A 12,352-nucleotide genomic window follows, 5' to 3' on the forward strand; every position below is an offset into this window, starting at 1 on the left:
AACTGGCAAAACTCAAAGAGAAAATTCTAAAAGCAGCAAGAGAAAAGCACCAAGTCACCTACAAGAGAGCCTTCATCAGACTAACAGCAGACTTCTCAACTGAAACCTTACAGGCCAGAGGAAATGGGATGATATATTCAAAAGACTAAAAAAAAAAAATGCTACCAAGAATCCTATACCCAGCACAGTCATCCTTCAGAAGTGAGAGAGAAATAGTGTATCTTCTGACAAACAAAACTTATGTGAGTTTACTACCAGACAACCAGCCCTGCAAGAAACACTCAAAAGAGACCTGCATCAAGAATCTGAAAAACTATAACCAATATCAAAAATTCACAAGAGCAAACCCTGCCATTAAAACCAAAATGCAAATAAGAAAGAGAAAGAAGCTAAATCACATTACCTCAAAAATCCAACTAACATTGAAGATGAAAAATAAAAGGAGAAGAGACAAATAATGTTTAAAACATCTAAACAAAAAGCAATATAATGACAGGAGTAAAGCAATACCTATCAATAACAACCCTAAATGTAAACGTATTAAACTCCCCATTCAAAAGACACAGTGACTGATTGGATTAAAAAGCTAGGCCTGGGGCCAGCCCCGTGGCTCACTCGGGAGAGTGCAGCGCTGGTAGTGCCAAGGCCGTGGGTTCGGATCCTACATAGGGATGGCCGGTGCACTCACTGGCTGAGCAGCGTAGTGCAGACCACACCCTGTCAAGGGCTGCCATCCCCTTACTGGTAAAAAAAAGAAAAAAAAGAAAAAAAAAAGAAAGCTAGATCCAACTATATGCTGCCTTCAAGAGATCTGCCTCTCCTATAAAGACAAACACAGACTACAAGTGAGAGGATGGCAAAAGATACACCAGGCAAACAGAAACCAAAAATGAGCAGGTGCTATTCCTACATCAGATAATAGACTTCAAGACAAAAACCATAAAAATAGATAAAGAAGGCCATTATATAATGATAAAGGGATCTATCCAGTTTGAGGAAATAACAATTATGAATATGTATGCAACCAACAGTGGAGCACCTAGATATGTAAAGCAAACATTCTTAGATCTAAAAAAAGAGATAGACCCAAATACAATAATAGTGGGTGACCTGAACACCCCTCTCTTGGTGTTAGATCTTTCAGGCAACAAATCAACAAAGAAACAGGATTTAAAGTCCACCTTACACCAATTGGACCTGAAAGACATCTACAGAATATTTCATCCAACAACTAGAGAATATACATTCTTCTCATCAGCACGATGAACATTCTCTGGAATAGACTACATACTAGGTCACAAATCAAGTCTTAGCAAATTTCTAAAAACTGAAATCATCCCAAGTATCTTCTCAGACCACAATGAATTAAAACTGGAAATCAATAAGAAACAAAATTCTAGAAACTACTCAAGTGCATGGACACTGAACAACAGACTCCTGAATGACCTATGGGTCCAAGAAGAAATTAAACAGGAAATCAAAAAATTTATTGAAACTAATGAAAATAAAAATACATCATACCGGGCCGGCCCAGTGGCGCACTGCTACAGTGCGCCACTTGGGAGTGCGGCAGCGCTCCCGCCGAGGGTTCGAATCCCACATACAGACCGGTTCCCGCTCACTGGCTGAGCGAGGTGTCGGCACAGCACTGAGGGTTGCGATCCCGTTGCCGGTCCCCGGTACGGGCGCGTCACTGAGGGTTGCGATCCGTTGCCGGACACGAAAAAAGACAAAAAAAATACATCATACCAAAACCTACGGAATACTGCAAAAGCAGTACTAAGAGGGAAGTTTATTGCAATAAATGTTTACATCAAAAGAATGGAGAGATTTCAAAAAATGACCTAAACTATGCCTCAAAGAAATAGAAAATCAGCAACAATCCCATCCCTAAAGTAGAAAACAGAAAGAAATAACCAAGATCATGGTACAACTAAATGAAAGAGAGACACAAAAAACAACACAAAAGATCAATGAAACAAAAAGTTGGTTATGAGAAGTAAAATAGACAAACCATTAGCCAGGTTAACAAAATAAAAGAAGAGAGAAGATTCAAATAACAAAACAATAGAAATGAAAAGGGAGACATTTCAAGCGATACCACAGAAATATGAAGAATCATTAGAGATTATTGTAAACAACTGTACATCAACAAATATGAAAACTTGGAGGAAATGGATAAATTTTTGGACATATACAAACTACCAAGACTGAACCAAGAAGAAATAGAGAAGGTGAACAGACCAATAACAAGCAATGAGATTGCTGCAGTAATCAGAAATCTTCCAACAAAGTAAAGCTTAGGACTGGATGGTTTTACAGCTGAATTCTATCAAACCTTTAAAAAAGAATTAATACCACTTCTCTTCAAACTTTTCAAACAACTGAAATAGAAACCATTCTCCAAAACTCATTCTATGAGGCCAGCATCACCCTGATACCAAAACCAGATAAAGACACAACAAAAAAAAGAAAACTACATGCCAATATCCTTAGTGAACACAGATGCAAAAATCCTCAACAAAACACTAGCAATCAGATTACAGCAACACATCAAAAAAATTATACATCATGATCATGTGGAATTCATCCCAGGGATGCAAGATTGGTTCAATGAATGCAAGTCAATAAAAGTCAAGGTTGATTCAACATATGTAAGTCACACCACATCAACAAATCCAAGAACAAAAACCATATGATTATCTCAATTGATGCAGAAAAGGCATTCAACAAAATTCAACATCCCTTCATGATTAAGACTCTCAGCAAATTAGTTATAGCAGGAAATTTCCTCAATACAATAAAAGCCATTGACAACAAACCAATTGACAATTACATCCTGAACGGGGAAAGCTGAAAGCTTCTCCCTTAGAAACAGGAACAAGACAAGGATGCCCACTCTCACACTCCTATTTAACATAATATTGAAAGTACTAGCCAGAGCAATCAAGTAAGAGAAAGAAATAAAAGCATCAAGATTGGAGAGGATGAGGTCAAACTGTCCTTGTTTGCTAACAACATGATCTTATATATAGAAAAACCTATAGACTACCAAAAAACTCTTCCAGCTGATTAACAATTTCCATAATGTTGCAGGATAAAAAAATCAACACCCAAAAACCAATGGCATTTTTATACTCCAATAACAAACTAGCAGAAAATGAAATGAAGAAAGCAAGCCCATTTACAACAGTCACCAAAAAAATAAAATGCCTAGGTATCATTTTAACCAAGGAGGTGAAAGATCTCTTCAATGAGAACTATAAAACACTACTGAGAGAAATTAAATAGGATGCAAAAAGGTGGAAAGAAATACCGTACTCTTGGATGGGAAGAATTAACATTGTGAAAATGTCCATTTGACCCAAAGTAATCTACAGATTCAGTGCAATCCCAATCAAAATACCAATGACATTCTTAAAGAAATAGAAAAAGCAATCCAGGCCGGCCCGTGGCTCACTCGGTAGAGTGCGGTGCTGATAACACCAAGGCCACGGGTTCGGATCCTATATAGGGATGGCCGGTTTGCTCACTAGCTGAGCGTGGTGCTGACAACACCAAGCCAAGGGTTGAGATCCCCTTACCGGTCATCTTTAAAAAAAAAAAAAGAAAGAAAAAGCAATCCAGGCCGGCCCGTGGCTCACTCGGTAGAGTGCGGGGCTGATAACACCAAGGCCACGGGTTCGGATCCTATATAGGGATGGCCGGTTTGCTCACTAGCTGAGCGTGGTGCTGACAACACCAAGCCAAGGGTTGAGATCCCCTTACCGGTCATCTTTAAAAAAAAAAAAAAGAAAGAAAAAGCAATCCAAACATTCATATGAAACAATAAGAGCCCGAATAGCCAAAGCTATCCTAAGCAAAAACAATAAAGCCAGAGGCATAACACTACCCACTCCAAATTATATTACAAAGCTATTGTAACCAAAACAGCATGGTTCTGGCATAAAAATAGACACTTGGATCAATGGAACAGAACAGAAAACCCAGAAATCAACCCACATACTTATAGCCAACTAATCTTTGACAAAGGCAGCAACAATATACATTGGGCAAAAAGACAGCCTCTTCAATAAATAGTGCTGGGAAAAATGGATATCCATATGCAGAAAAATGAAACTGGACCTGTACCTCTCACCATATACCAAAATTAACTCAAAATGGATTAAAGACTTAAATATAAGACCTGAAACCATAAAATTACTAAAGGAAAATATCAGGGAAACACTCCAGGTAATAGGGCTGGGCAAAAGACTTTATGAATAAGACCCCAAAAATACAAGCAACAAAAGAAAAAATAAATGGGATTATATCAAATTAAAAAGCTTCTACACAGGCAAAAAAACAATCAACAGAGCTGAAAAACAACCTACAGAATGGGAGAAAATATTTGAAAACTATACATCCAACAAGAGATTAATATCCACAATATACAAAGAATTCAAACTGTACAGTAAAAAACCAAATAATCCAATTAAAAAATGGGCAAAGGTGATGATTATACATTTTTCAAAGGAAGACATACGAATGGCGAACAGGTACATAAAAAAATGCTAAGCATCACCAGGCATCAGAGAAATGTAAATCAAAACCACACTGAGATATCATCTTACCCCAGTTAGATTGGCCATTATTAAAATGACCAAGAATAACATGCTGGCAAGGGTGCGGGGAAAGAGGAACTCTTCTATACTGTTGGTGTGACTGTAAATTAGCACAGCCATTATGGAAGTTTCTTAAACAACTACAGATAGAGCTACTACATGATCCAACAATCCCATTACTGGGTATATATCAAAAGGAATGGAAATCATCATGTTCAAAGGATACCTGCACTCTCATGTTCACTGCAGCTCTATTTACAATAGCCAAAATATGCAACCAACTGAAGTGTCCATCAACAGATGACTGGATAAAGAAAATGTGGTGTATATATACATGATGGAATACTACTCAGCCATATAAAAGAATGAAATTCTGCCATTTGCAGAAACATAAATGAGTTTGGAGAAAATTATGTTAAGTGAAATAAGCCAGACAAATAAACAGAAACACCACATGTTCTCACTCACACCTGGCTGCTAGGAAGAAGGGAGGGAGGGAAGAAGGAAAGAAGGAATGAAGGAAAGAAAGGAAGAAAAGACCACAACAATACGTTGAACTTTCAAAAGTAGAGAACAAACCTAAGGCTACTAGAGATGGGAGGGAAGGAGGGAGGAATGGGGTTTGGGAAGTGATCGGGTAAAGGGCATAAAGAAGTATCATGATTTGTAAAAATGTATATACTAATAATAAATAAATAAATTTAAAATAAAATAAAGAATTTTCTATTTTTTAAAAAAAGCTTGCTAATTATTTATTAGGTAACCTACCTTTTCCTCAGCAATTTATTTATTCAATACTATAATCCCTCATCCACCATTACAAGATTGCAAATTGTCTACTTTACTTCTAAGATCTTCTGATTTTTATTCCCATAATATTTTCTAAATGGTTCTCAGTGATGTGTAAGGAAAGCTTTGGATTTTTGCCTACCTGTTCCTAATAGTTTTTCAGCTGATTTTCCCAGATTTTCTACAAAAAATTATAATTCTGCTTCTTCCTTTCCAACACTTGTATCTCTTATTTTCTTTTCTTATGTAATCACATTGGTTAATGCTTCCCAAACAATGTTAAATAATAGCAGACATAGTGTGGTTTCACCTTTTTCCTGATTTTACTGGGAATGTTTCTAGTGCATCTACCACATAATACTGCCTACTGATTTGAGAGATATTTGTTATGTTAATAAGGCATTTTTTCCTACTTTATTGAACTTAATTAGAAATAGACTGATGTTTTAAAAATCACAAGCCCTTTCATCATCTATCAAAATGATCTAGTGTGTGCCCTCTCCCTTTTATTCATGTATGTAGTGAATTATAAACATGAATGTTAGACTTATTGATACCAACCCTCTTTGTATTCCTAAAATTAACCATATTGGGCCATAATATAGTGTTATTCTACTGCAGTAAACTCTTTCTGCTAATATTTTTCTTATACAAAAATCACATTTTAGTAAGATTTGTCTTAGGTTTTTTTTAGGACGAATATTTCTTATCAGGTTTTAGTATCCATGTTAGTTAGTTATCCTGGCTTTAAAGAATATGAGTGTTTTCTTCCCCATACCCTAAACAATTAAAAAGAATTAGAATTCATGGTTTACTGTAGATTTAAAATATCTCCCTGAAGACACAACCTCTACTGATGCTTTTATTAGAGGATAATTTTCTCAACTTATTTATAATTATCATTAGGCTTTTTCTTCCCTTTTCTTGAGCCAATCTTATTCATTCATGTCATCATTCAGAAAAAATCCAGGTTTTCAAACATATTTGCACAGCCATCTCTAAAAGTTAAATACTGAAAGTAAAATGACAGGCAAAGACAAATGAGAGATGAAGAAGAAGAAAACAAATGGAATTTAGGAGCATAAGAAAAAAGCTGAATTCTAGGGGGAAAAGCATAGAACTGGGTAGACAGGGTGACCTCACAATAAAAAAGGGATGGTACATTTCCTGAGTCCTTGTATACTTAATATCTTTCAATTGTCCTTACTTACACAACTTAGGCTGGCTAGGAAATTCTTTCATTCCTTTTCCCATTAAAACTTTTCAGTTATTGAATCATTACCTTCAGAAATCTTATGTGGTTGAAAATAAATAAGTCAGCTTCATTATTTTCCACTGTACATGACTTTTTTTTTCTTGATGCTTGTGAAATCATTTCTATAATCCCTAAAAATTCAGTAAAATGCACCAGGATATTTTCCTAAAATATGAGTCTTCTTAATCTCTAAATTCATGTTTTCATTCATTCTCAACAAGTTTTTCCGTATTATTTTCTTGAACATTTTCCATTTCCTATTATTCCATTGTCTTCTCCAGAGAGGCCAATTACGTTTATTCACTAACTGCAACCCATTCTCTTTAACTGCCTTCATTTTTTGCCCATTTTCTCCATATTCTATGCAGATCTCCTCAAGCTCTACCTCTAGCTTACTGATTCCATCTTCTATGTTGTTTATTCTGTTCCTTGTTACTTATAATCCATTATATTTTATAATGCAAATATGTTTCTGCTTTTCTTTATCTTTAGTTCCTTTTTTAGATATTACCTTATTTTTTCCCCCCAGATGTCATTTGCTGTTTAACTTTCTAGGCAGTTTAAAACAACTGTCTAAGATTTTCTTTTTTTCTAGAAAAATTCAATTCTTCTAAAGAGTGCTTATCAGATATCTTTTGAATGCTAAAATATTTACATAGGTTTTGCTGTTTGTTAATTTGCTTATCTGTATTCTGTTAATTCACCTTTGAAGAAGAAAAATTCTTTCTGACTCTGCAAATTTAAACAAAAGTATAGGTAATGTCTTCCTGATAATCGGACACTGAACACTTTTCTTAAAAAATTAACATCAAAGCTACCGACTCAGGCTATACAGTTGCTTAACTAGCTAGGGAGCATAGGGGAGGAATACAGGATTAAAGGTAATAAGTCCTTTATCTCTGTGTAATTTCTCTCCAAGTCCATTAAAGTCCTACAAGAAGGAGAACTAGGGTGAGCACACAGAGCAGGAGCTGGCAAAAGCCACAGCTGTGCCCTTCCTATGAACTTGCTTGAAGGCTACTGGGGAGAAGAGGACCTTGGTGGCCCTCAGACCAGCAAGACCACCTAACAGTGTTCCCATGGACCCACATAGGAGCAAGGAGCCACAACAACTGAAAAAAGGAGTCACTCAAAGCTGGTAAGTCATCACCAAGGGACCTGCGCATGGCCTGTCCCATGGGAAGTGTTTGGAGTATGGGCGGTGGGGGAGACAGGCCCACCAGGGTAACATTGGGCCAAAGCAAGGACAACTAACCTGCGCTTCAGTCAGCACAAGCCCACTTTGTGTAGACTGGTCAGAAATACAGAACTGTAGGGGGAGCAATTTGCTGAAAAGACTACAGTTTCTACATAACCCACATTTACTGAATCTCATGAAACCCAGAAGTACCTACATAGTCAACCATTAAAACCTGAGCTGCACAAAAAGCCTTCCCCAGGGAAGCAGCGGCCGAGTAGCAATTTAGCTCAACTACAAGTTACAGCTCAGGTGCTGTTTCTGACAGGAAATTCCTACATTTTAGAAGTAAGCAAAGGACAACAAATTAGTTCCAGTGCAGAGTTTAAGTGGTGGGAGCAGCTAATAATCCAACACAGAACTGAAAGAAAAAACAAAATACCCACACATCAGAGACAAAGTCTGATATTAACTAGGAAAGTTCTCACATCACCAAAGAACACCTATAAAACCTAGAAGGACCGGAAGCCCCCTGAGCTCCCAAGCTGTGGAGGGACGGGGGCCTCAGCCATGCCCCCCAACACCTGCAACCAGCCCAGAAGCAACCACCAAGCCGCCACAGAAAGCCAGGGCTGTGGAGAGCTGAGAGCCCTGGCCACACCCCCCAACACAGTGACAACCTCCGAGCTGCCACAAGAAGAGCCCTGGCCTTCCAAGCTGGGCAGTGGGGAGCCAAGGGCTTCAGCCACAGCTCCTCTCCCCGATATCTGCAACCTGCCCAGTGACAACTACCAAACCACCACTAGAAGCCCCTTGGTCTCCTGAGCTAGGGCAGTGGGGGCCCGAGGGCTTCAGCCACACATCCCTGACATCTGCATTCAGCCCAGCAATGACCAAGCCACCACAGGAAGCCCCCTGGTCTCCCATGCAGGAATGAGGGGTGTGCTACAGGCCTCAACCACACCCCCCCTTCCTCCTTCTCCCACCCTTTTTCCTTCCCTCTTCCCCTCTCACCCAACTGCTCTGCAATAACATCTTAAAATATAAAAACAGATGGAGTCAGGGACTACCCCTCCTCCCACAACCAGGCACACTATTGCTGCCACGGGGCCCACCTGGGGTCCTGAGGCATGGATCTGAGGACCGACACCTCCTCCCACAACCAGGCAAGAAACACGCCAAGAAACACCACCTCAATGGGGATGGCCCACCACAGCACCGCAATAGCCATGGCTACTGTAAAAGCAATTAGACGCCACAACCACTGGGCAGAAGGCCCACCAGCCACTCGAGTGCATTGACACAAGGAGAGTCAGCATTGGAGACCAAAGGAAAGAAGAGGATGTCTCTCTCCACAAAGCTCATTCCAGAGTGATAGAAGAAGCATCTGCTCTATGATAACAGAACATACCTCTCTAAGCACTGGACAGATCATCTAGGCAACAAATCAACAGAGTAACCATTACACTTTCAGAAGGAGAGAAGAAATCTGGGGTTATCAGAGAGGGAAGAGGGAGAGATTGGATAAGGGGGATAAAGAATAACTATGATTTGTAATAATGTATATCCTAATAATATTGATTGATCAACATATGTCAATGTTGAACCCCAGAAATATGTATAATCAATTATGATTCAATAAAAAAAAATAAGAACTAGCTCTAACTGGGCTATGGGTATTATCATATGCTATAAGGGGACTCATAGTTTCGGCACTTCTACCTACTCTGGGGTGAGCAAGACTCCTGAGAGACAAGCTGAGTCAGAACAAAACCCCATAACTAATCATCATTTTTGTTTAGTGGGTCAGCACATAAATTTTTTCTGTTTCTGTAAAGTTGATTAAAAAAGCATTTCCTTCACAAGTCTCTTCTTAGTCTTACCTCACCTCTAAGCTTTGCTTTTCCTAGTAAGGAAAACAGATTGGCGTAAAGAAAGATGGTATGACCGCAAAGCCTCTCCTTTAGACCTATTACAGCTAAAATCAGGTTCTCCTTATTTCTCTTAAAGCGTGTCCATACCTCAGTCTCTTTCCACTAACTTAGCAAATAATAGAAAACTTACTATATATCCCCTTATACACCTGATTCAGGGATATGTATCAATTGTCAATGTTCTCGCACTTAAAGTCTAAATGGTATAGGGGCCGGCCCGTGACTCACTCGGGAGAGTGTGGTGCTGATAAAGTCTAAATGGTATATCTGATGACAATTCTGTCCAGTTTATGATAGCTTCTCCGTTTTTCTTTTGGTTCTTTTTAATTGTTTTGGGGACTTCAAGGGAAAATAATTTAATCAACATTCATTTTAACCCTACTATTTTTCCTCAAAATTAACTCACCCAATTTAATAATTTAAAACATAAAATCTGCACACATTTATCTCTTGGAAGATGCAGACTGAGTTACTTCATCAAGAACAGTGTGTGCCCACGGCAGGTGTTCAATATCAGCTGTGTTAATTTTCCTCATGAGAGACATTTGAAATATACCCAGCATATAAATCAAATAATTTTAAGTACTTCATTCCATATTAAGGTATATTTTAAATTGCCCTTCCATGTTCTAAAAGGTCCACCTTTTGGCCTTGCTCTCGTAATTCTCCTATAATGTATCAAATAATGTTTCTTTAAAAAATAAAGGGTAGTAGGACAGACAGCCTAAAATGAAAATAACAAAACCTCTCCAGTGTATAAGTCAAACTAAAACTTGTTCAAAGCTCTAATTAAGAAAGGAACTGTGTCATCATGGACATGGTACCATAGGTGTTGGAGCCAAAGAGGCCTATATTCAAATCTTGGCACCGTTTACCTCTCTGGATATCCGATTTCTCATTTGGAAGATTAAGATAATAAACACACTTTTCTGAACTGTTAAAATGTTTAAGTAAGATACACAGCTGGCCCATTAGCCCAGCTGGTTAAAATGCAGCCTTATAACACCAAGGTCACTGGTTTGGATCCCTATAGGAAAAAAAAAAGATACAATAGGTGTACATTCAGTATACAGTTAGTTATACACAGTTCACATATAATGTGTGTGTATATATAATGTGTGTGTATATATGTATACACATATATATACTCTGATCTCTGATATGACTAGGAGAGCCACAATACCAAAAGGAAACTTATGCTCTGAGCTCACTTAAAAATTAAGCCAGCTCTAAACAATAAGTTTTCTTACTCTTACCAAGACTATTATAAAATTTGGGGTTTCAATTGTTATTTAAATAATGCTTCTGTCCTATTTATCAACCGTTTCTAGAATTGATTAATTTCACATGAACAGAAAGGAATAACAAAAATTATTCCTGAGACTCTAAGAGCCAGCTTTGTCCACAATCTCTTTCTGAGAAAAAGGACCAAAGGCAATTCTCCTGCATGAAGAAGCATGCTATCTGAACTGCAAGTAACTAGACCACTGGCTAAGCAAGAAGCGATGAGGTAGAAGTGAAATCAACCACCTATGTTACTATGGTAGTAACAGGACCACCTATGTGATCTCTTCGGAAACAAGGAGGAGAGGTATACAGGAAATACAGGGAAGTAAGCAGTGCCTTATAAGGAATGAAGACCTCTATTCCTTTGAGCTATTATGGAATCTTGAACAATGATCAACCACTATTAGAGAGCCCTAGGATAACATAACACCTCAATTTCCAATTCTTGGAAATACCAGAACACAGAAAAAAATTATACTGCAGTTAAGACAAGGATTTCAGGCTCCCCTACTTCCCTATGTCAAGTAAAGCACTACTTCTGAAAATTTTTGGTCCAGTACCCTTAATTACAGAAGAAAGAGTAGTACTGACAGTCCTATTGAAATTCTTTTGGAATTTCCCATTGTACCTCAAATTCATTTTTATTGTTTATTTTATTGCATAATATACCAAAAACTGTTAAATGCTTCAGAAAAATATGCCATGTTTATCCTCCACGTTCATGTATCTTCTAAAATACCAATCAGTGCTTTCTCTCAGGAGAGGAGAATCTAAATTGAACAGTATAGACTAAGATAACCTAGATAGTTTTTTTCTAAAACTTGAAAGACTCCAATTATTACACAAATTAAGAAACAGGAAATTATTTTTTTAATGTCCAGAATATTTATCAAAATAAACTCAACTCACGATCTGATGTGTGGGAAATCCTCTTCAATTTTGCTTCCTGTGTTTTTGAAAATCTGTAGTGCAGCTTCTGCTACTTTTTCATCATCCATTTTCAGACAAGCCAGGAGTGATTCAAATGTTTCAGCAGAATGAAATGAGATGGGATGTGTAAACGAGAGTACCTGCAAAATGAGTCATAAAAATAATTTGTAAAACCTTTTCATCTTTATAACACAAATCCAAAATATTATATATTAGACATATTACAAATCAAAGTCAATACAAAAATAATTATGCTAACAAGAAACTGGGAGCACTATAAATAAAATTTACTCAAATATATAATAAAGAAACGTTCCTATGTAGAAAGATGGTATGATATGAAGAAGTCGTTTCTTCCAAAATTAAATTACATGTT

At 37.6% G+C, this 12,352-nt stretch overlaps 1 protein-coding gene across 1 annotated transcript in view; it reads right to left on the bottom strand.

Moving 5' to 3' along the window:
* Window positions 1-12,116, bottom strand: part of LOC103582348 (sister chromatid cohesion protein PDS5 homolog B-like) — a gene marked incomplete at both ends in the record, with an annotated part of 22,353 nt that extends 10,237 nt beyond the window's left edge. The window contains one exon of the mRNA XM_008563970.1: window positions 11,956-12,116. Within this exon, the coding sequence (XP_008562192.1) occupies window positions 11,956-12,116 (161 nt within the window). The remainder of the gene's footprint in view (window positions 1-11,955) is intronic.
* Window positions 12,117-12,352: the final 236 nt, after the last annotated feature.

Source organism: Galeopterus variegatus, unplaced genomic scaffold (genome assembly GCF_000696425.1).
Source record: "Galeopterus variegatus unplaced genomic scaffold, G_variegatus-3.0.2 Scaffold15833, whole genome shotgun sequence".
Lineage (NCBI taxonomy): Eukaryota > Metazoa > Chordata > Mammalia > Dermoptera > Cynocephalidae > Galeopterus > Galeopterus variegatus.